This window comes from Diprion similis, chromosome 12 (genome assembly GCF_021155765.1).
Source record: "Diprion similis isolate iyDipSimi1 chromosome 12, iyDipSimi1.1, whole genome shotgun sequence".
NCBI lineage: Eukaryota > Metazoa > Arthropoda > Insecta > Hymenoptera > Diprionidae > Diprion > Diprion similis.
In genome coordinates this window covers 7,879,452-7,904,565 of record NC_060116.1, presented here as the reverse complement: position 1 = coordinate 7,904,565, position 25,114 = coordinate 7,879,452, and the positions used below count along the sequence as shown (strand labels likewise).

Below are 25,114 nucleotides of genomic sequence, written 5' to 3'. Positions count from 1 at the left end.
TTTTGAGATCGTCGATAGTCTAGCTGGAGGTGAAAATTTTCTTAAATCTTATGAAATCTTAACGACGGCCTTGATTCAGACCTCGCGTAATATGCCGTCGAGGATAGCTGGTTATGTCTTCGTTACATGTCGATGACATTTCACCTAGGGATCCCTGAACGCGATTTCTTTTTATCGGAATAGTAAGGAGGGATCTTCAATCCATTGCCTTGTATCTATATTTTGATAGATTATCAAAGCAAGGTTTGAGCGTCACGTTTACTCAGAAATTATTGGTGATTAATATTGATTAGCAACTTGGCGAGTGGAACTGATTTAACGATTTTCATCGTAATGTAAAGTTTGTATATGAGCATCCCGAAAGTACAACCACAAGTACGGTTCACCGGCGATAAATAATTAACACAGTTTCATCCTTTCTCCGTGTTTTTAAGGAGGCAATATTTATTCGAAAAAAGAATAAAAACTTTATATTCATCAAGCGAAATCATTCAATACTCTTGCGCATCTAGAAAAGCTGACGCTAATTTGACTTTCTGCGCTCGTAAACTCGACACCCGGACTAGCTAGAGCTGTGTAAGTTGTTCAGACCGATTACCGTACGCTCACCAACTTCCCGGTGCACTTTATCGGTACACTTTCTTCGAACCCGTGTGGGATTGACCTTTGCCAAGGATCACTAAAGTTTCACCTGCGCGTAAACGACACTCGGTAGTCGTACGGCGATGATGTTAGCTTGCACCATTGGCGATTACACTTGCGGACGTTTATCGGTAACGTTCCTATTTCGCAAGATATTTTTAATGGCCCGAATGAGGCGTTAGTGTTAAAAAAACGTTCACAACCGATTTCCACATCAATTTCTTCTATTATACATCCCACAACACTTGCGGTGCCTATGACGTAACCACGAATTACAGTTCACACAGTATACACCTACATCGTGATCATCGCATCTTCGTCTCCTCGCGTGCATTTAACTCTGTAACGCCGTGCCAAGGTAAACCCAACTTCTTATTTTGAGGTCAATTTTACATGTCTGAGTCCATGGTACGAATAGCGGGTTCCTGCGCAGCGCCTTGATGTGCGTACCTTAATAAAAAGAGGAAAAAAAATAAAAATAAAGATTTCCTTACCTATCAACGGTAATTCTCCGTCTCGGAATCTTTGTTTCAACGTCGAGAACTCAAATCGTATAAGTTCAATTATCATAAATTACCTCTCAGAAGTAAAAAAGTTTAAACGCGGAGAAGAAGTGGCAGTTATCGGCAGCGACCATTACGAATATTTTTAGCATTCCTTAATTATGCCTTTTACTTGATATCGTCTAAATTAACAAGTTTCCTGCGGCTGCGTCGGCGGGGATCATCGTTACAGGGAAGATAGACTCCAACAGAGAAAGTATCGGATCGACAGATTAAGGTACCAACTAAGGAAGCGCATATTTTTTGCGGTATATTCACTGCTCGAAAGTCCTTCCCCCCACCTTCACCCCCCTGTCCCTATATACGTAACGAAAAAGACTTGTACGTAAAGCTGGTATCGCGACTGAGCGCTAAGGAAACGAATATCTTGAGCTCATGGTACAGGATGCCGAACATGCTCCCCTCTCTCAAAGTCCGTTCTGCACGTAGGTAGTAGCCGAAAGTTCGACGCCTTACATTCTCCGGATGCAGGTCATTTTTCTTGATTCCTATCCGCTCAAGAATGGTTAATAATTCTATACCCCGAGGTAATTCGGCGACTGCAGAAACCAATTAATAGCTGGTATTTTTGAGGGGCTAGCGTGTTTGAAGGTAATTTTTCGTCATTTTTTATACGTGCCATCATGCACTGTGATTACAGTATTTCACGGTAATCTTTTTCAGCATAATTGGGTAAAAGTTGGGATCTGTAGAGCCTCGTTGTTTGTAGTTGAACCCAGTCCAAGTAACAACGATTTTGTGAAGTGCGGACTGATTGTGAGTTGTTGATTAAAAACTCGGTATAGTTGACATCGTGATAAAAAAAAAAAAGAGAAAAGAAAAATCTGCTGCAATACATTTAGAACGTTCTCAGTAAACTAGTGCTGTCCGAATTACAAGTAATTATACCTGGGAGTAGTGTTGAACCGTTTATATTGGTAAAAGTATCGTCAATGAGTGATACAGGTTTGTGAAACGTGCCAGAATTCTGTAATGTCCACTTGGCCAGTCATTTTTGCATCTCGTCGTATAATCTTTTCACGTTGAACTCTCTACAGCCTCGGCAACGGAACGTCGAAATCAAGCATGATTTTAAGCTTCGAAGCTTCCTGCTGTTTCTCTTATACCTTTACGTCCAAGTTTCACTCGTCGTATAAAACTGACCCAGCTCGGTGACGTGGTGATCGAAATAATTTCACGTTGGAAGCGACGAGGGTAATTGACCGGAGGATAAGTGTGAATATAAATTTGTCGAAAAATGCTAAAAATATGAGGGAAAAAAATGGGAGAAATAGCAACGGAGGAGGTGATTATAAATTACACGGGCTGCACCTATAATTAACCTGTTTGAACGAACGACGGATAAAATAAGCTTCTCGAAGTCTTTGAAACTATTATACTAGATTTCTACCGGGATCACAGCTATCGAGATATCGGACATTAGACATTCCGGCTACTTTCTCGCGTATGGCAAACGAGGAAATCAATTGACGCGATGAATAGACTAAGCACATCTCCACGTCACGCTTATAGATAAGCTGGGTATGTATGTATATACATTATATTATGTACATTTATACCTATATCGAGCTGTAAGCGTAGATATAAACGGTCAGTAACTACTGACGCTCGTTTTACAAAAGAGAATTTAATGAGAAATGAAATCGGCAAGGAAATCTAGTAGGCGAATCACGCTCGTGTTTTGTAATTCTAATACTATGAATTTCCAAACCGTATATTTCACGTCATTTCGATGCCGAACACCGCGCACGAACGCAGTTATGACGACACAGTTTAGCGCCTTCTAGCGCAACAATTGATCAATGGCGAATAGCTAGGACAGGTCCTTTTATCACCGGCAACACCATTCTCATTTATAATAAACTTCACCGGAATAAGTTTATTTCACAATTACAGGCACCCACAGTTCGTCAAAAATATTTCTCCGTAGTTTGGGACAATTCAATGCTAACGTATTTCTTTATTATTACTGTATAATATTGTTTACTATCAGAAGCAGAAAATTAAATCAAAGAACCAAATGATAACAATAATTCTTCACGCATGTCAATCAGGAAAAAAATATGTTAAATGGCTTTGCCCGTTTGGACTCGAGATTCTGGTGAAGTGAGATATGCGTGCAATAAATAACGCTTCTTAGAACGAATCGTTCGACGCCTTCGACTACCGAAGTATAGGCAAGCCAAAGAACATTCCGGTAATGCGAGTAACGGTATTTCAGGCGCCGCAAACTGACGGAGTCTGTTTGAATTAGACAACTGCGTGGAACACGTTACATTAGCAACAGTCGTGCAATTCCGTCGCTCTCGGCTTACGAGATAAGAGCGAGACATTATCGAAGGTCAACAGAATCGTCTATCCGGTAATAGATCGCGTTGCCGCTGTGTTTCGTTTGCTTTGTGTGTAAGAGGATATGAAACGGAGTGTCTTCCTCCTCGCAGTTAGTGTCGCTTAGTTTCTCGAAAACACCAGACCACAGTCTCGACGATGGGTTCGTTGCCGTTTCGCTCGTTGTTATTCGCAAGCATCGCGGTGTTCTTAATTTTCGCATACATCGAAGAAGCTCAGGCGAAGCGATTGACCAGGTGCGAAGCTGCTCGTCACCTGCAGAGGGGCGGAATTTCGCGATCATTCATCAGCAACTGGCTATGCCTGATGGAAACTGTGAGCAATCTTCAGACTGACGTGGTCCTCGGACCTCAGCGGGGTTCCATCTACACTTATGGAATATTCCAAATAAGCAGCAACGGATGGTGCGCGAGAGGGCGACCTGGAGGAGTCTGCAATATGCGTTGCGAAAACCTTGTCAACGACGACATTTCTGACGACATCCAGTGTGCCAAGAAGATATACAACTCACAGGGATGGAGTGCCTGGGAAGGATGGACGAAGTCCTGCAAGAACAAATCCCCGTCTCAGCTACCCAACTTCATCAATTGTCGGCGACGCTAAGCGTATGCTTTCATTCTTCGAGGTACATAAATGGCGACACTCCGTGACGCAGAGAAGTAGAAAGAAGTCTAGACCAGCAGAGTATTTTCACCCCGCGTGATTGTTCTTATCCTAATTAAATTCGCTTCGTTCGTCAATATCAATATTTTTCGACCATCGCTTTTGGCTTTCATAGTCAGGAACACGGACGTCCAGGGCTCAGAGGAGATCTTCGCAAGCGTGGAAGCTGCTGATACGCCGGCTTCCTGCTTATCCCAAGTCCTGGAGTAACTCATACCGGAAATGTAATTACCGCTGACTATCGTAGAGCTGATTGGACGTAGCCGGTGTCGCGGAGGCCGTTCTACCAATCACATCTTCCGGGATCAATTGTACCCAGTCTGGTTGATTTCCGCAGATTTATGTCATACAAGAATTGCGTAGATGGCGAGGTGAACTCAGCTCTGAAAAAAAGAGAGAGAATTCGAAATCATTCCTAAATTACAATTCGCAGATTTTGTGTTTCGTATAACGCAGTTCATCGTTGCCTTGCACGTTCTGTAATATAAGTGATTTTTCTTTGCATTTTTATTTTGAGTAAGTGAATTACGTTTCGTGAAACTTGTTGAGTGCAATCGGACGCATCTCTGCTAAGATAAAATACAGTTTAAATATGTCGGATACATTTCCTGGTAGTTTCTTATCTCTGTTTGACGGAGTGAAAATATTTCGATATTCGACATTTACCGTCTTTTTTTATAATCCTAAAACATCAGCCAGTTTGATTTAATAATCAATTAGGTACGTTATTTTTGAATCTCTTGAACGAATAATTACAATTCATTGACATTATACTCAACTCTCCACGTACCTATATATATTTCATAAATATCGTAACTATATGGTATTTTTTAGAATAAAATTAATATTTTTTTTTCATCGAAAATGATAAAGATCATTACTGTAATAATTTATGCGCCAAATTCGCAGAATTAACTTGTATCGTACATTAACTACACGTAAATGCTTTGAAGTTTATCTGCCTTTATATTTTGGATATGACATCATATACAGCTTAATGATATAATACGTTACTGTATTTTTGGGAAGCGACATAAATCTCATTAAACATATGCATGAAATCTGGTTTTTCCTGCCCGGTTATCGCACATTGACTATAGCAAACAACGACGTTGAGAAATAAGATAAGATGATCATATTTACGGAGAATACATAAGGAGAGGCGAAGGCCGCAAAAATAGTGCTATTTTTTTACACAAGGCACGATATATCACATTTATTCATCTATAACAATAATAATAATTATTATTTATCGAATATAAAATTAAACGTTATTAATATTATAGGTGAGTGAATATTTTATGTCAATTCAGCATTTTGGTTCCGAATCATTTGGTACAAAGTTTTTCGGTAATATACATATATTAGCAAAGCGCACAGCATTTATTTCACCTTAACACAATTGTCTAATTTCATGATTGTTCAAAATAGTCGATTTCAACAACGAATTCGATGTACTTATATCCATAGATGCGAGCGTCGAGAGACTGTGAGCATGTAACAATATACATTTGCGATGGGATTTTGATCAGTTAGTAACTCGTATACACACATCCAGCACAGTGTACAATACACTTTGAGTAACTATCGAGAACAATTGTGATACTAATTTTTCTCTCAACCACTTTTCAATGCATTGACTTGTAGAGAAGAAATTTACGACTCATACGATAAACAATTTATTAATATCTCATTGTATGAACCACGATAAGAATTCGCACCTTTAAAATTAATTCGTTATTTACTTTTATCTACTTGTTCTTTCTGGGACTTACTTTAATGTAAAAACAGTCTCGCTACGCCCGCAGTACGTTTAAAAAATTTTTGGTACCACTACTACGATTGAATTAGTACAGTCGACTTACTGCACCACGATTACGCGGATTAGATTTAATTTTCAAGAATATAAAAATTGTCCCATCACTCATTCCGGGATCACAGGTAGAGGTTGCCTGACTTTAACCCTGCAGTGACGCAACATGCGGTGTGGATTATCAGGCAGCCGGAGTGCTCGTCCGGGCTCGGAATTCCTTTGCGTATCTAAAGTATCCAGGATCGCCGTAAATCGTATTGGCCAGTTGATTCAACCCCGCGTAAGTATCGGCTCTGGATCCTTCGCACATCGTAAGCTGAGGTCCCGAGAGGCTGGGATCGCATTCGACGTCGTGGAAGATGTGGACGAGGTGCAGATCAACGGCTCTGAAGGTCGTCAGATTCGAGCGAACTGCCTTTTCGAAAAGATCAACGTCCTCCTTTCCCCATCCTTGAATCGACAGGTCGAAACCGCCGACGAGCCGGAAGTCCTTTTTGTAAAGGGACGCTATCCCGAAGCCGTATTCTCGCCAGTAGCCGTTCGAGTTTGTGATCAGATTATTCTCCCGGAGTTTACCGTCAGCGTAGACAACCTTAGGATCGAATTGACTGAAGACTATCGGGAAGTATACTTGTCTGTTAATAATCGTGTTCAACCGTACTCTGCGGAGGGCTGAACTCGTGAAAACGATGTCGACATCGATGAAGAAGAGGAGGTCGTCGTCTTTGTGCCCGGATACACCGATCTCCAGAGCTACTGCTCTAGAAAAGTTTCTGTACGATGGAATAACGGTGATCACTGCACTCGGGTACTTATAGTTTAGGTTATTAACTAGAGACACAGTCTCGTTGAAGGTCCTTTCAACCCTGTGCGGAAACAGGACTATCGTCAGTTCCGTTCTTCCGCCCTTTCCCACTAAACAAACATCCTCGTAAACACTGATAAACCTCCGAAATGTCTCGAGCCGTCCGGACAGCGGGAGAATGAAATGGATCACTTTACTCTCGATGGGGTCCAAGCTTTCTGTCGCCTTGAAGTTCAGACTCAAAAAACTATTCCGCAAGACGCTCTGGATGGAGTTCGCCTCCCGTTCACGATGCATCTTCGGTTCAACTTCAACTCCGTCGAACACCTCTCGTATTTCCAAACCTAAAACATCAGCTCGTTAAGCTTTGACCGAATTCCAAATCGGATTTACCTTCACGTGTCAATTAGTCAATTAGCCGCTTGTTTTTGCGTCGCAAAATACGAACCTGTAAAGTGCTGGTGGACGTAGACGTGCCTGCGAACCGGAAGCGTTACTTTTCTTCCACGATACTTGCGGTATACAAGTAGAAGATCGAGAACCGTATCCGCTCCATAAGCGTCGACCCTTCTGTACCCGTAGAGAATCGAACGTTCTTCTACAACTCGGCCCCTCTGCCTTGAGCAGGCGTTTATGGAGGCCATCACCTCCCTGGTTATGTCCTCCAAGCCTTCCTTAACGTCGCTGTGGATTCTTCGCCGAGGATTAGCATCCGTCAGACTGTACTCGGACTTGGAAAGGAAGTCCCACGGAATCACCTCGCTCGCTTTCTTCGGCTTAAACGCCTGCAGTCCAGCTGGAACACCTGCAATTCGATCAATTTCAAATTATACATTGCAGTCCACAACAGTTACGATTATCAACGTCTTTAAGGAATTATCGTTCAATAATGTATTTAACCAAGTTTTACTCGACCTAAACAATCATGCGGTAATGAATTACGGGTTTACTTTCTTGTACTTTGCGTTTCTCTCGAATGTGCATATTTTCTTTTATTCTCTGTTTTTCGACCCGTCACTGCAACGTGGGGGATCGGAGCACAGAATTAATAAACAAGTTTGCGCTTATCGAAAGAGTGTTGATTATTTCAAGGAAGAAAAGATAAGCAAACGAAACTCGAGGGTTCGCGCTTTCTATAATAGCTAAGTCTAGCTCTCCGGATGTTTAGAGCGAGTGTAGAATCTAGTCATGACTTGGTTTTATTACAATAAACATTAGCCTGAACGAACGAAGCTCCCTTTCGCCAACACGGGGGTCTGAGTAGGTATAATTATACGCAAATAGACACATCAGAGACCAGCAGGGAAGCAAATCTTCTAACGCTGCACGAGCGATTCGATTCTGTCCAACCCACCGATTCCCGTGGGACGATAGTGAAATTGACCGTAGCCATTTATTCAAACATTGTTCGAGAACGAAATAATGTAAATATATCAACCGAGTCGTTTGATTGGTCGAAGCAGAGCGTGTCGTGTATCGTTGCTGTTTCAGCTCTATAACTTTCCGTCCAACTAGCTGCGCAATTATGCTAAGTGGTGCGTTATACGCTCCCTGCACCACGTACTCTGATTTTATAGTCCTGCCAATTGTTCGATTTAATTGAATTTCGGGTCAACAAAGATGTTCCAAGCGTGCCATGGATTCGTACTGCAAGCGCAGACGTGCTTCTGAGGATTCCACTAAACATATTATTTATGGCTCGCCGCTATGGGGTCTGTTCACTGTTTTTACAGGAAGACAGATGTGGTCTCGAGTTCAACGAAGCATCTGATGCGAAATTCAATTTTCGCAGAACAGCAGAGAGGTTATTAAGATTCGGCACGAGTGGGCTTATCTCTGTGACATTCCAGGCGAATTTATTATATTCGTTGACCAATAGTCCACAGTTTGCACTCGATTCACGATACGCAAATCTAACCAGTGTAATTTTAATCTTGAATACCAGAATTATTTCGAAGGTAGAACTTACCTAGGACTCTGTTATCCCCGAGGTACTGATCGCTGTCTGGTTTTTCAGGAAACAGAGGAACGTTTTTTGACAAACTGTATTCCTGGATTTTCTCACGATCCACGTGAAGCTCCGCCATCATCGACTGTATATCTCTGTGCAGTTGAACCTTCAGGTGTTGCAGTTCTTGTATGCGTAGACCCTGTGTAAGTGGAAGATGGAATTATCACAACGATGAACGGCACAAAAAGTAAGTTGTGAATACAAAAATTTCTTTAACTGTGTTTGGGAGAGTGAAGGACATATTGTTTAAACACGGGGTGTATCTATAGTGTGTATATCTTAAAACGAAGTCCAATACTAACCACCAAGTATTAACGATAAGACTGATTCAGAGCGATGGCCAAACTTACCCTCATATAATTATGAAGTCTGTACATGTATGGTGGACTTTTTACCGGATGTAGAGTAATCGCTCTGTGAACCTCTTTGCGTTTCAGATTACCGGTGAAGGCTTGATCCCCGCTACTGTTGTGATAGAGAATAGACTGCATCTGCAACACGAACCATAACAGAAACCACCAGCATTACAACAGTCAAAATCTACGGCGTATGGTGAAATTTTAACGTCAACTCATCACCTTATGGATTGAATCGCAAAGTTAGTATCTATATATTTTAATTTTATCACATCATGTAGATTTTTTCGCGTTCACCGTATGAGATGCATGCGAAACAGATGATCCTTAAGATTCTCTCATTTTTTGTTCATCGCTGATGACGTATGATCTACAATACTGAGTTACGAGAGAGCCGATTTTCACATGATCATATAATTTTTTAGTCGCGGAGAATGACGTTAAGACAAAAGTGAAAATCTCATGATTTTTTCAGGGATGAGTTGCTTCGTTTTTACCCACAGAATTCTCCCATCTCGGGAAGATTTTCCATCTCTCTGATCCACTGTATTCATCATCGGTTACTCTCGAAGAACATGCAGGCCGAGCCTTGGAGCGTGTATCTTCTTATGTAAAACGGGGCTGAGTTACTTTCGCTTAGCGTCAATCAGCAATCCTGAGTTAATATATCTGGCGAGGGTTTATTAGCCTGAAGGCAGTAATTACGGCCTTGCAAGTCGAGCGAAGCAAAACGCAGTACGTCTGGCTGAAAGTCTTTACCATTGCAATTTCACGTCTCTCCACGCAGGGGATAAACTATTTCCGAATATCGTTGATAGGTGTGGAATTAGATCTCGCATTATAACGGATTCCACACATAATCAAATCCGTTTATCATTTGCTGTTGACATCAGATTACAGATAAGTAATTGTTGTTCATCCGGTCGGCTCAAACTGGATAATTCGTCGTGTTTGACCGAGGACTGAGCCATGCAGGATAGGTAGGTAGGTATTCCGGCGTAGATTATAGAGGACAACATGATTCCACTCGCATTGGGTTAGCAGGGTACAGTTCACTTGAAACTAACAACCAACATCCTATGTGTAACATAATATGCTATACGTTCTCAGTTGACTCGATGATACGCTAAATATATCTCGTACAATATTATATCAACGCATATAGATACTGTCTTCAATTGCATTATTGCTACCGTCTATATATGTGTGCCTACTTGCCTGTTTAAAGTACAATACAACAATGGGAATTCTTGGCTAGGCATCCAATCCCGAGTCTGCGACGTTTTCGCGATTTTTTCCCTACACGATCCCTCGACACTTTATATTTGTGAAATAACACAAAATTCTTCCAATCAATACGATGACATTTATTTTTAAGAAGAAATATCAGATTTTTAATGTACCGGACATTGAATTAGAAGGGCGGAAAAACAAAGGCTGCAGCTTATATTTCACTACTTCGACGTAAATGTGTACGACTGTTTGAAAAGGGTAATAAGGGAATTGATTGAATTAACGTTCGAAACTCTACACCAGCTCATCCGGTATGTCACACCATTGCAGATGTGCATTACATGTGCGTAATAAGACACCGTATCATGTGTACAGACTCTACCTGGCAAATAAAAACTGCAGCGGTATTAAAGCAAGCGACGATAGAATCCTCTGACCGAGATTCGTGGCTAGGCTCGTAACGCTAAATTAGTCATTAAGTGTTCAGAGGTGGGTAAAAGCAAACGAACTCAAGCCGTTAGGTCCGCCACGGAATTGTTCCTAGATATTGAGTCACTTGGTCGTCGACACACGAAAAGGGTCCAGTTAGAGTTTAGTGTAATGAAGACGTAAATGAGAGAACTTCGTTTTATGGCCATTGTATCTTTTTTATCTTCAACTCGTCAAATATCTGTGCTACTAACATTCCTCGGCCTAAATTCTCCTTGTTTGTTTAATTTTTTATCACACGTCTAGCTGCTTTTCAATACTTGCAGAGAAATTTTGAGAGTAATTTAAAAAATTGAAGTATTGCTACACTTGTTGAAAAAACAGCACTATCAGGTTGCAGAATCCCAACACGACCATTGTTATTGTGCTCATTGAATTCTGCACGAACAGAAAAATTAAAAAAACAATTTCAGTCAATGAATTGAAATTTATGTAATTCTTTGGTAGCAGCTACTCCCGAGCCTATCTGTTAAAATATTGTATAGATTTCAAGTTTCAGTTCGTTGAACTTACGGTATCGATTTGGAGATTAGAATGTTTGTACCGATTAGAAACCGTCGCCATGATTGATCCACAAAATGTTCTGGAAGTGTAAATAGGTGAATCGGAAATCTCTCTTCAGATTTTATCTAATTTTTCAAGCAAGTTGATCGAGCTATATTTTCCTGATAAAAATCATAATCTTTTTACCAAATCAAACACATCGCACTCCAACATGTAACTCAATTTCGATAGTATAAAATTTTTAAAACCTCATATAGTCGTGTAATTACTTTTACGAAATTGATGCAGACTACATAACATGACTCCTTTATCAAATAATATCGACTCTCAAAAAACATTACTGCCATAAGTAATCTCGCTATTAATTCGCTGTGCTGCAAAATAAATGGAATTCATAAGACACGCAAAGTGGGATTTTTATATTCACGCTGACACGTGCCTCTGCAAATTTTCATCACATATATACGACAGGTATTCGTCGAGGCACGTGTCGCCAGTTGTTCAGGCACGCAGTAGATGGACACGTCGGTGCGCAGCGCAGCGTATATTTTGCAGCTTGCACATTCGGCACTTCCTCTGGTCGAGCCGACCTCCCACGATAGAGAGTGAAAAAAAATTTGCTTCGCTATTCTTTCGCCTCTTTATCCATAGTGCCTGCCAGGCTGCGAACAGACCGACCATCGTCTTTCCCAGAGATGAGAGAGTCTTTGATCCCCGCGCTTCTCCGCCTGGACACACATGAATCAGCCTGCACGTGGGGCTAAGCTCCCGTTTTTTTTTTCGTTTTCTAGGAATTTTTATTAGTTCATATCTTCAGGACAGTCGGCGTCGCGTAAAATTTCTCATGTTTCAAAAGCGAGTATTTTCCACAGACACGATAATTTCTTCTTATATAAACGTTCAGTGTCTGTTGGGCAATAAAACGTTCCTGATGTCCACAGTTTCGCGTACAGTTTTATTACCGTCGAAAGTGCGTACACGCAGAGCGAGTGACCTTAGTAACGACGATAGGAATAATTAAGATGACGTAGGTGGAATAGTATGTTAAATTGGCCGAGCCATCTGGCTTATATACCCTCTTGGCTGACTTTACGCTCCCTTTTTACCCGACGAGAAATTTCTGTTTATTATTCCACGAAGCATGGCAGGCGTTTGTGTTAGCATCCTCTTCGCATTTTTCTCAACTTTTGAACCAACCGTTCACGGTTACCCAATTTCTCTTCGAAGCCCACGAAAATGACAATCAGACCAAAATGGTTCGTTGCTTACCTCGTAGCTCCAGGTGCACGGAATCCCGGCGTACTTCTGGACGCACCTTCCAAGCTCGACGTCCTCGTGGGTGGTGTACAAATTTTTCAGGCAGTATTTGATGTGCGGAACGACTCGCTTCAGGGTTTCCCTGGAGAGAACGACTCCCGGCCCGCCCATGCAGAAGTTTTCATCATACTCGAGGGAGAGGAGTCCGAACTCTTCGGAGTTCCCTCGCCCCGCCTGTCCGATGTATCTGGGTAGTCTCGAGTCGACGGACCTGAGGAGCTTCTCGAGACGGTCGGACCTGACGTAGACGTCGTCGTCGGCCCTGAGGAACCACTCGAACTTGTCGCCGAAGTGCTGCCACATGTACTGAAGCATGAGGAAGGACTTCTTCTGGGGAGGATAGCTGTCGTCGACGTTGGGAAGCGCGACGAGCGGTAGGTCAGGGCAGTTATCCGGAACGGTCGAGGTTTCCGACGAAAAGAAGGCGATTTTACCGGGTAACTCCGACCCCCAGGTTTCGAAAACCGCCTTGGCTCTGGTGTCGAGGTACTTCCGGGCAGTCATCACACCGACGAAGAGCAGATTCGTCGCGCTGTTACTGACGTTGTTCTCCTTCGGGAGTTTCACTATGTCCATCGGTTCCAACTTCGCTCGGTAATCGAGGGTGACGCGTTGATGATGGCGGCTCGGCGCTCCGGGGCAAAACGACTCGTTCGAAGGCTGGACCTTGCCCAGAGGTATCACCAGCCGGAAATTAGCGACCAGAAAGCCTCCGACGAAGCCGAGCACCAGGCCGAGCAAGGCGCTCCGTGGACCTCGCTTCTTTCGCATTGCCGGATCAGCCGTCACCTCTCCGATTGACATCTCCGCGATTTTTGCCGGCTCCCAGATCCTGCGGACTTCGGCATCGTCCTCGGATCGCTCCAGAACAAGGACTTCCTCATCGTTCGGCTCCCTCGCCGAGCCCTCGAACCACCCGCGGCGACCTCAACGTCGGAAGAAACTGCGAGAAATCGAGACTCCCCGAGTCCCACTTTCGGCTTCCATACGGTCTCCAGATGGGACTCTTCCAGATTTAACGACTCCGCCTCAAGGGTCGGGGGCCCCACAGGGTTGTTTTTGGATCTTCAAGAATATCGAACTCGTTAAAGCGAGGCAGAAAACTATTCTCCAGAGACGACTGCTGCTCGGGTCAACCGGTGATTCAGGATCCTGTTGTACCTCCTTCGAATCGATTTCACGGCACGCGATCTAAGGCTCGATTAGCGCCGCCGTAGATCGCTAGATCCGGACTGCCTGAAACGTAGCGAAAAAAGATTTTATTGAAAAGAGTTTCGGCCTTTTAAAGTTTCGTCGGTGCCGCTAAAGCATTGCAACGTCAAGCTGTCTTTTGCGACGAGAGTATCTCACAGCCGAAATCGGATCAATTCACTTATTATTCGCGATAAACTTGTGATCGGAATATGCAATGACAACGGACGTGTACTGAATTTGATTTGCTTGGAAATGGGCTTCTCGAACGTCCTAAAGTCTCACCGTCACCTCCGTGTCGCTAAGATTGGTTGATAAAAATTGTTTTTCAGCTAATTTTTGCCGCGTTTATGCAACGAACAAAGCTCTCTCAAATTTCAAACATTTTACTGATGTAACGCGGCATGGCCCGGTGTGAATTAGGAATAGTTCAGATTACTGTTTGGTGGTTGGCACTACTAATTATACATCTTTTACACGTGTGCACCAGCTACGATCCGAGGTGTTAATAGGTAACCATGTTTACACGAGCATGTATTCCAACCTGGACTGGCAGATGGAAGCCTGAATACATGAGCACGGAGATTTTTTCACTTTCAAGGAACCGAGCCGTTGAAAATACTCCGAAAAATAATGGGAATAATTTTTTCTCCGGTTCAGGTTTCCACGTAACGATTACACTTCAAGGTTCGATTAATTTCACGTCACTCGGTGTGCCTTGTGCTTTGATGTAAGAACTGTTGTTCAGTCGTATGAAAGTACATTTGAGGCACTCGCGTGATATTGCGAAATTCGTAATACTAAAACGTTCTTCGTACAAAAAAGAGCCTGTAAAAAATCTACTATATAATGTAAAAAAAACTTTGACCCGTGTGTATATGCAATGTTGATACGTTAGAAATTTTTTTCCCCAGCACCGTGAAGTTTGTAATAATTATGCAATTCTTTATTCAAGTATAGCTTATATGAATATCGTCTTCCTGGCCTGCGATAATCAGTATCGTCAACGCCCGTTAAATCCCGTCAATTAAATTGTAACTTGTTGGCTATTCAGGTTAGATGAAGTTGAACGTGACAATTATTATACAAGATAATAATATTGTTAAAGGTTAGCCTGCGAACTGATTGCGCGTTGGCGGTGGTCTAATTTTCTTCACTGACATCAAGTGCATAGTTTAAAGTCAGTCGCTCATCTCCCATGATGATAATCCCGTTTCCTTCTCGCCAAAAAGAATAAGAGGACCTGCCTAAATGAGCGTGCTAAATCATGCGATATACCTGTCCAATTATGACGAGTAAAACATCCTATACACTTCACAGCTAACTGTAGCTACTCTTGACCATTTCCTTGTTGCGACTGGAGACTGTATAGTAGAAACCCTTCGCACAAGGATTAACGGGAACTTTTTTTTTTGGATTGCTCCGCGAACGAGAAACCGTTCGCAGAGATTAGTGATTGGCAGCTCTGGATTTACAGTTCTTAATTTGGTTCAAACTAGAGCGTTTGAATCAATTTTAATTGACAGAATAAAAAAGGTTTCGTATGATTCTCACCGGGCGAGATAGGTTTGATATATATTTTTTACATAATATTTATCATGATAGGAGACAGAATTTTTATCGCCCTCTTTATGTAACCTCGTTCTACCTGAAGCGATAAGTTTGCGGGATGTATTTACAATTAAGTTGTATAGGTATAACGATATTATTGCTCAGCGGTAAACTGACAAAAAAGGAATATAAAAAAAGTTCAACAAGTAGCTGCGTGTGCGATGTAAAAAACATTTTGCACCTTGCTTCCTATCGGGTTCAAGATGGACTAGTTTACGTTGAAGGTTCATATTCAGGACCAAGTAAGGTTGCAAAGAGAGACGGAAATTCTAATCTATAAAGCATCTAACAAAGCAAAGCAGAAATTTGTCATTCACAAATAAAAAAAAATCAAGTTCACGTTGTTTACTCTATCATACGTCAGAGATTGTTGACTAATACGATTCACCGGGGTCTCTTTTTGTCTGGATCAATTTCATGTCGTTGAGTTCAACTAAAAACCGGTTATACTGCGGTGCCTATTTGCACGGGCAGAAACACGTTTCGTATACATGTAATATATACATAGATATAAATGTATATGTAGATTCAGTCGGGAATCGAATTCGCCAGTCGGAATCCGAATCGACGTCATTCTGCCCGCAGATTCTTCGTCTGAGGTATAAATTTGCAGATTCCGTATTACTCGTTCCTCCAATAACTGTATTGAATTATATTCAACGGTGTTGCAATCGTTTTATCGGAACACAGATACTCACCACGAAAAATTTGTCCCTCCAGTGATCAAAAACCGAGAGAGACATCCTGGGATAGAAAGTATGCAGTATCACTTCACTTTGCCTTTTTGAAAAAAAAGAAGAAAAAGAAAAAAAAAAAAAATGGGCCACCTGGTTTTCACTACCGATCTACGATAGGATTTGCACGGGGAAAAATGTATCCCCGATTTTAGTTCCGATGACGAAAACTGATATTATTCCCGTGGGATAAAAGCGAATTGGCAAAACTATCGATGACGAGACAACAAGAGACCGGGGGAACCGGTTTTTCCGATTCGAGCGCTGTTGCTATCCGACTGACTAATCACACGTATAGATTACTGAACGACCGGCTAATTTAAAGCCCGACTAAACGGTAACTAGCCGCTGCCGCAGGTGCCTTAAAAAGTCACGAATCAACCGAGGGCTCGGCCTGATCCGAAGACGGAACACGCTGCGAGCCAGGAGCCGGAGCGACGACTGAACTGTCGACCGTCGAGGCGAACAGCGAACACGACGGACGACGCAGCCGACACAAACTGACGTAATAAAACGCGTAAGTCTTGCCCTAAGATCACTCCGCGTGGAAACTGCGGTGACAAACGCCTCCGGCAGCTCGGACAGTGACGCCTACCTGACTGCGAAGCTTGGATTATTCACCTTATCATCGCCCTCGTCGAGCCCCGAGCTTTTCCGTTTTTCACGTCGGGGGTTCGAAGTACTTTGGAATGGAAGTACCTACACCGGTTGCCCGGTGCCTCCCCTTAACTTCCGGTTTCACGCGAGGCTCGCACTGGCTGTCTAGTCGTTCAGTCCTGCAGGAAATCGCAAGCCGTAAATTGCCGGATGTAGAAGATTTTCCGTTTTTTTTTTTAATGTACGTTTTCTATACTTTGCCTCGTTAATACTGATAGCGATGCGTGGTGGGAAATTTTCATTCCTGCTGCTGGTCGTGTTTACCTCCGGATAATAGTTGTGGTCTCGGTATACCGGTGTAATAGCTTATCAAACTTTTGGACGTTGGGCAGGAGATAACATTTGTTATTGTGCGTCATTTTCTTTCTCTCTTTTTTTTTTTTTTATTTTTTCTCTCATTCGGTAAAGCCGAGATTTTTTTTTTTTTTTTTTTTTGAACAACGGTTAGCACTAGAGTAGAAAACAGATGCACAAATTTCGCTTGAATTACCATGACTTATTAAACAAACAAAAAAACAAAAAGAAGTCCCATTACTCTTGAACAATATGAACCTTTAACGAATATCCGTGATTAAATTGATTAAATTCAGATCCGTGACATAAATCAAGGTCGCTTCACCATTTGAGCACCGCGTAATTGTTATCAACTTATGAATTTTTGTATACCTGAAACCTTGATGAATTGTTTTTCTTACCTGAACAACCTAACCGTAAACACCATCAGAGACTCTTAGAATCACAATTTCCAACCAAGATGTCGGGCCCGCGATTAGATCTTGTTATTTTTAGAACAACATGGATATCTAATTATGTAGTTGGACAAGAGTAATAAAGAGGAAGTCAAATTTTGTTAAAACATAGTTAGACCGAAATATTTTTACGCTAGAACACCATTAACGCAAAGCTCCAAATGGATTTCAGGAAGTCCGGATGTAACAATAAAAAAAATTGCTACCGCGATGTATGTGTTCGAATTATTCTACTGTTTTCAAGGTTCTTTCTCTAGCGAAATTTGACCTGCTTCTTTATCTTACCGCCTAATACCTTTTTCACCCACTCATTAAATATATACACAAGATAATTTTATTGCCTAGATAACAGGCATAACGACACGTGATTTGCCGCGGCTTCAACTTATTTCATTCATTCTTTCAAATGAAGAACATTTAAGTCAATGTCAGATTAATTGCGACTGGACACAGGGAACATTTTTGGGAGTTATTCAACGGCGCATGATCAGCTGTGAATCACCAAAATCGTGTTAACAACAATTAATTTTTTTGTGTAACTTTGGCTCTGATTTTATTCAGAAATTACTAAATTCTATCACATAGCAAAGGGGTGGATAAATCTGATCACTTCTCACGTTCAACAAGCTGATTCGGTCAATAAATTGCAGTTACCGGTAAAGCGTATAAGCCAGTATCAGCCGGTTTTCGATTGACCTGTGTCACGCTGTATCGATGGGGAAAAATTCCCGCTAACTTTTGCTTCGGTCTAAAGTTTTCCTTTTAAATAACAGTAAACCGGGTACTCTGCGTTCTTTGTTCGAGTGTCTTGATCGGTCTTTACTTTAGGATTTTGTATTATCGTGGAAACTTGACTGGGGTAACAATCCCAAGTGATAACTATATGGCTGTAACATGGCCAAACACACTTACTTTGCAATGTGGCCGCCATGTGGCAAGTTCCCGGCTTGATCCCTGCATGAAATCGTCCACGACAACCAACACATGGGGCTTATAGATGGCAACGAGGTGACCACATAACGGCTATGGTGCATTAAACGATTTTGGCCATGTTACTGCCGTACAGTCACCATGATGTTACCTCAACTTCTGGCCAAGTATTTGCCACATGAGCTTAATGTTTACACGTAAATAGTGAATATTTGTGATTTTAATTGTATAAGCACGTCGCTATTTTAATACTGGGAAAAAACCATTAAGGTTGACCATCTCTCGCTGCTATGTAGTTGTCAGTACTCACAATCAGCCACTTCTTTGTGCATTATAGCCAGCGGGTAGCCACGTGAAGGCCACATGCATGCTAAACACGAAAATCGTACTATATAGTACGAATTCTGTCATTTCAAATATAATTTTACATCTGGTAGAAATTTAGTGAACGTGTATATGTATATGGGAAATACCGTGAAATACGGAATATTCAGCAAAGTCTGTGATATAATTGGATTTATTTTTGATAGATCAAGAAACTGTGACTGACTTTTATGACTCATTCGCTGTGCAAAATTGTTCGCGGAATCACACAACACCTCGTGACAATATTGTGAAGCTTACAAAAAGGGAATGCCTACGTCGTTGCTCTGTAAAAAACCGGATGCGAGCCAAATGAAATTTATGTGTCAAGTGTAGCTATAGTTACATGCGGATTATTAAAGGAGACATGGATAATTTTTTAAATTGTTCATCAAGAGAGTCCTCCGATACCCGTCGTTAATGTTAGAACAGGAAACAAAACGCTTTGTTTAATTCATTACCGTTGACTGTATCACCTGTTAACTAATCGTTAAATCTATTATTACTAAAGAAAATATGTTCACTCTGGCTACGATTAGGCGTACCAGTATTTAAAAAATGAAATTAAAAAAAGGATAACAAAAAGAATGAATCGAAATCTTCGAGAGCGTAAAGTATTGTCAAAATAATAAGTAAATCCGTCTAGTTCATCAAATTCAGAAAGACGCGAAAGACCTTGAATTGTAATTTGCATCTGATTGTGATTCATACAGGTTGAGTACCCGAGCAGGTAGGTACTATTTGAAATTACATCGATCATGGCATATGAATTCAAGCCGCAGTATCTTTCGGCACAACGTGATACGCGTGCAATTCGTTACGTCAAATAGCGAGCAAGTCTAGCATGAAAATACGAGGCACAAGGCCAGGTATATCCGATCCATACATCTGATCTTCAGCTCTGGTTACCTTCAACACCGATTTGTAACTCTGACTCGATTCTAGCAGGTAACATGTATCATAAGTACAAGTATAATACGCCACGCGCGTCAAGAGTTAGACGGTGAAAGGGTATACTTTTAACGCTCGAGGTACCGCTTCACGCACGCCTGATTTTTACATGGTTAAAAAAAATTATCATTCGCTCCTCATCCTTCTTCTAGTCTTGTTCTAGATGACAGTAATTCAAATTTCGCTCTTCTTTATAGGTAGACAGAAGGGTTTCGGTCATCGTTAGTTTACGCTGCAGAGAAATTGCGGAAAATTTTGAATCTACTGATCGTATTTGACACTATTCGAATTTATAATCGAATCTTTGATTGATCATATCACGATTATTTCAGTCGAAAAAATATTTCATCGCGTCAGATTTTTTTCTTGGACTCGTGTTTTTTACTTTCATTTCATCGGCAAAAAGAATGAACAAATACATAAATACATTTCACGAAGAAGTCGTTTCTTTAATTTTATAATAAATATTGTTTAGTTGATTGTAATGAAATGGTAGTTTTTTCATTACTGATAAGCTTTTTTCGAATTCAGGACACTCGAAAACATAAGATTTACCAAAAACATCCCATGCAGCTGAAATAAAACATTTTTTTCCCACCTATGTTAGTTCTCCTTTTTACAAACCAGTATGGATTAAAATCGCGATTGAAATGAAGAAAGACGCACGCATAACTTTCGGTGAATTGAATGATTGTTTATACCAGTAAAATTCGATATTTTTTGTCCCAGTTGATTTTTCTCAAACAACTCGTGATGACTTGTTCCAAATAAATCTTGGTTCTTAGTCAATACATGCATGCATGTTATTATGTATACGTGTAGGTATAATATTCGCTCTATCCCGTCTCGCAGCTGTTGCGATGTACCAGATGTACGCTCAGGTTGCATGCCATAATTGCATATTTGAAGCAACGGGTTAGCTGTTCCAACTACGTACCTTACATTGTATACTCGTATCTGAAGTAGGGATGTAACATTCTTGAATATTTTTATTCCTTTGTTATGTCCATTTATATTGCCAGCAGTGTAAGATACTGTTGGATACTCGACTAGAAATTATACGAGCTAATGCAAAAAATTGTTGATGAAACCGCGGAAAGATTTCCGATCTAATGACAATTTTTACAAAAGATAATGATCATGTGCATGTTTTACTCTGCGGAAATGCGTGATCGAGACTGTAGACTAGAGTAAGATCGCGAAACGATTAGATAAAAAATATTCGCAGGACCCCTTTACACAATAAATAATTGTTGATGTACTCACAAGTAATTCCCTTGTTAGAAGCACTTGCGCATCCACTTATAAAAAATTTCACATGCGGAAGTTGAACGCGATGTACATTAACATTCCTCTGATAATCCGCTATGGGGGCGTCTAAAAACTGAAAAATTGATCACTTCGCGGGCTGATCGAGCAGACAGACGAGCCGAAAAGTTTCCGGGTATAACATGCGTTCGAGGCTCTGAGAGCTGGTTGAAACTCGGAGGAGAAGAAAAAACACTTGGAAACACCTCGAGACTACCTGCAAGTACCGTTTGAATCGCACTCGAGAACACGATTGTACATCCTTATTAAAATAAAGCTCACGGAGTTGAGCTTACGTGTAGGCGGCGCGATGCGTGACCTCCCCGAGTGAAATTTCCCGAAGAGAGATCTTCGCCCTTTTTATTCAGCAATTCTCATGCCGGTCTATGGAATTCCTGAGTCGGGAACCGGCACCCGGGATCCTGCGGCAGGCCTCCGGACTACCTGGCCACACTCGTCATGCGTTGGCTGATCTCGAATCTCGACTCTTGGCTCTGGGACTCGGAGGCCTGCGACCCCGACGTTGGGCTTCATCTATCCGTCCAAGCCTCTCGGCAAGTTCGTCCTGCCTGCTGCTTACTCGCCTGTCTGCTTCTTCCGTGGATACCTACACTGTGCTCGCCTAGAGCTCCTACGATGGTAAAACCACTTCCGATTCGCGGCAGGCAGCGGCGAGGCGTATTTTGTCGAACTCGGTTCTTACTGATTAAGGATGAAACGGCTGGACCGTCTGCGTCAAAAGTTAGGAAAGAGGAATAAACTGGCAGTGTTATTTGCGGAAACGACATCTTTACCATGGGCTGGAAGTAAACTTAGCCTCTTATTTTATTATAAAATCTTTTTTCAAGTTGTTCACGTCTCAGTTTGGGTTATTCGAATTTTGTTCAGATTCATTTATATGGCAATAATATAGTACGGATGTTGTTTTATCCGCGTTCGCTATTATAGGTGCGAATAACTTTTCTGGAGACTTTTTTTTAAAGCAGTTTCTTCCCTTTTCTTAATTTGTTATTCCAACGGTTCAATCGTCGAACTGCTTCAGTCTTTGGCAGCAGTGAGCACCTAATAATCGGTCTGATGAGAGTATCCTGTGTAATATTTGTGGACTTAGAAAACCATCGAAGATGCTTAGATCATTCCTATACCAACGACATATTGTTGCGAAGCCTTCGCAGACGTTGTTCAATCGTGGTAATCCACTTACATGAAATTGCATGAACTCTACAGCATCTTGCCCTTCCATGATTATATCCAAAAATCCCAAACGCGATATTCGAAGCTTTAAATATTCCACTCTCAAAATCGGTTTTTTTGCAATCAAAAATCGTAATCTCCGACGTGCGTTTATTTTTTTAAAGGAGAAAATCGTTGTCAGCCGCGTTAACCGTGTATAATTTTGAGCGAGGTTTATCTCCACCTTCAAATATCAAACCTATACATGCATACGTTAGTTTATTGTATAAATTGAGGTTTGTGGTTTGCCTTCCGTGCTTATCTGCGAAAGGAACTGAACGTATCGCGATATTTCTCATTACTGACTTTGAGCGATGCGAAAAATTGTACAAAACAACACGATATTATCATCGGGGCCTTGACATTCTGCTGCTGATCAGTTAATGTTACGTTAGCAACGTCAAGTTGAGAGTCGCTTGGACAGGTCGCGTCTCCAAGTTCGACGGTTAATCCGGATCCGGATGTGTCACCGTCGCGGGGACTGGATCTCACGTCTCCTTATCCCACAGGGTCGAAGGAAATCGCATCGAAAAATCAGAAGATAAACCCGCTGACGTGGCTGATAAAAGGCCGCTCCTCATCGTCGGTTAAGAAATTTCGAATCTCCGCCACGTTGTACGGACAAATCGAATTCCCTCAAATGATCCCAGACTCGGCGTTTTACTGCACTGCAGGCATGTGCTTCGCCCGTCTCACCAAGCAGGTAAACAGATGTCCCTCAAAAGCCGTAAGGGTCGATTTTCACCCCTAACGGTTTTTCCCTAATGCCGAGTTGGGATCACGGGAAAGGGCGAGAGATATTGGGGGAAGAAGAAGAGCCAAGATTGGGTTGTGGATTCGAAGTTACGTTATAATGTATTATACATACAGCACATTAAACGTGCCACAGGTTGTATAATTTTTTTATCAATCACAGGCTGTTTCAATATTTTTATCAGTCGAAATTACTGAACTACCGCAGAAACGTGGCGTAACAATTTATTATCGATAAAGCCAAGGTGTGCGCGACATGGCCGTTCAAAAATGAGCAAAACTTGAGCTGTCATGCTCGAAAGAATTTGGAACAAGTGAAGCTTGTCGACGTAATCTTATGCTTCAAAGAATCATCGCGGACATCAGCATAATCTTATAATAATGATGCGAAGCCGGAAGTTCGAAGCGTTATTGCATAAATTTTATTTAGACAAAAGGAAGGAGCTCGGGCTTGGTAATAAACGCTGATTATGTGCAAGAATTGACGAGAATCTTAACATGCGTCTATCTTGCCACGCGTGTTGGTTTTAATTAAAGACTTCGCATCGTAACTCTTCAGCGAATGATTCCTTGGCTGTGTGATGAATGATGAGTTTAATTGGCACCCGTGCGTCAGACTCCTAATTCATGTTTTATGTTGTACCGACGTGTTGAGCTCGACTAACACGAATTGGTTTTTTTTGCGTATGAATTGGCCATTTATATGCATAGATAAACGTTCGTTATACATTTACGTGTCTATACGACTCCCTACGGAATTGTGAACTTCTATATCGATTTGTAGGTGTGAGCTAACGAATCGTTGTGTGATATAAAAAATAAAAATGTTGAATTTGCCGGAACGAAAACCCGCTACATACTCAATATTACACATAATGGGAAAACAAGCGAATGTAATGATGGAAAATTTGATCACCGTGAACTTGAATCCTGGTAAATTTAATTCTCATCCCCTGCATTCAAACACGTAAATATATCTGAATGAGTATCACAATTGAAAAAGTATTGAGGTTTTTATTATATGTTGAATATATGTATTTTGTGGTCGTCCTTTAGATTTTTAAAAAATTGTATTACCCGGCACACGTTACGTGAGTTAAATTATGAAGAAATGATCACATTTTGATTTACGAGTAGGTGCTTCGTTCAAAGGAATACATTTTTTTTTTAAGTTTTCTTCTACATTTTGTACTAGATTATATACCGTTGAATATATAGCGGCAATTGTCCGTTTAGCAGGTATGAAAAAGAGAGAGAAAAGTATTTGTTTACTAAGTCATAGAGCAGTAAACCGTTAAAATGCTGATAAGGTGCTGAAAAAATAAAATGGAAATCAAGATAACGGGAAAGATTGTAGTAGTCCCCTTTTTAAAGATCAAGAACCTCGCTCAAACGCATATAATGTATAAAATATAATAATGAAGATCGAATAGACAGTTTAAGAGGAAATATCATCTTCATCAAGCCTAAGTTTATCGCACGGCGAAAATGATTCTAATTGACAAAGCTGCTCGCAAGTATATCAGGGTGAAACACTGGTTTTGTCATGAAAACTGTTATAACGATATTCTACCGCGTTCAAAATTTCCCGCACAATCCTGGAACAAGATGGCGTCGAGCGTCGCCTCCGTGACGCCAGATCGTTGAACCCGGGCCTACGACGCTAGGCAACACCTCTTCTTAAAAAAAAATTTATATTATTATTTCCTCAGTATTAGAGAATGAAAAATAATAAATTAGTAATAAAATATTGCAAAGAGACTTTTCGTGATCAAACCGGTGCCCGGAAGTCGATTGATCCTGCAAATTGAGCGTTCAGGTTGCTGATTTGACCAAGCGGCAGCGGAAGTGACGGGCGCCGCTTCGTTACGTTTACATTCTGGGAGTCG

At 41.4% G+C, this 25,114-nt stretch overlaps 2 protein-coding genes across 3 annotated transcripts; one reads left to right on the top strand and one right to left on the bottom strand.

Annotated features, from left to right (window-relative positions):
• Positions 1 to 3,529: 3,529 nt before the first annotated feature.
• LOC124413703 (lysozyme-like) lies at positions 3,530 to 5,056 on the top strand. The gene has a single exon (XM_046894464.1). The coding sequence runs from the start codon at positions 3,693 to 3,695 to the stop codon at positions 4,155 to 4,157; it is 465 nt and encodes a 154-aa protein (XP_046750420.1). The 5' UTR covers positions 3,530 to 3,692; the 3' UTR covers positions 4,158 to 5,056.
• A 192-nt stretch (positions 5,057 to 5,248) lies between these two features.
• On the bottom strand, positions 5,249 to 16,373 carry LOC124413696 (chondroitin sulfate synthase 1). 2 transcript variants are annotated; one of them, XM_046894454.1, is made up of 6 exons: positions 16,246 to 16,373; positions 12,698 to 13,981; positions 9,197 to 9,340; positions 8,805 to 8,985; positions 7,284 to 7,640; positions 5,249 to 7,179 (listed from the first exon to the last, which is right to left on the bottom strand). In XM_046894454.1, the coding sequence occupies exons 2-6, from the start codon at positions 13,547 to 13,549 to the stop codon at positions 6,212 to 6,214; spliced, it is 2,502 nt and encodes an 833-aa protein (XP_046750410.1). In that variant the 5' UTR covers positions 13,550 to 13,981; positions 16,246 to 16,373; the 3' UTR covers positions 5,249 to 6,211. The 2 variants fall into 2 exon arrangements, with proteins under 2 accessions (XP_046750410.1, XP_046750411.1); XM_046894455.1 differs by having other exon boundaries at positions 9,197 to 9,337; positions 16,246 to 16,372.
• Between the last annotated feature and the right edge of the window lie 8,741 nt (positions 16,374 to 25,114).

What these genes read in the sequence shown, in the direction of transcription:
- LOC124413703 (XM_046894464.1), top strand. Translation starts at nt 3,693, where the DNA reads ATGGGTTCGTTGCCGTTTCGCTCGTTGTTATTCGCAAGCATCGCGGTG.
- LOC124413696 (XM_046894454.1), bottom strand. Translation starts at nt 13,549, where the DNA reads ATGTCAATCGGAGAGGTGACGGCTGATCCGGCAATGCGAAAGAAGCGA. An exon ending in GACTTCATAATTATATGAGG is followed by an intron (nt 8,986 to 9,196) that starts GTAAGTTTGGCC and finishes CCACTTACACAG; the next exon opens with GGTCTACGCATACAAGAACT. An exon ending in CGTCCACCAGCACTTTACAG is followed by an intron (nt 7,180 to 7,283) that starts GTTCGTATTTTG and finishes CTGATGTTTTAG; the next exon opens with GTTTGGAAATACGAGAGGTG.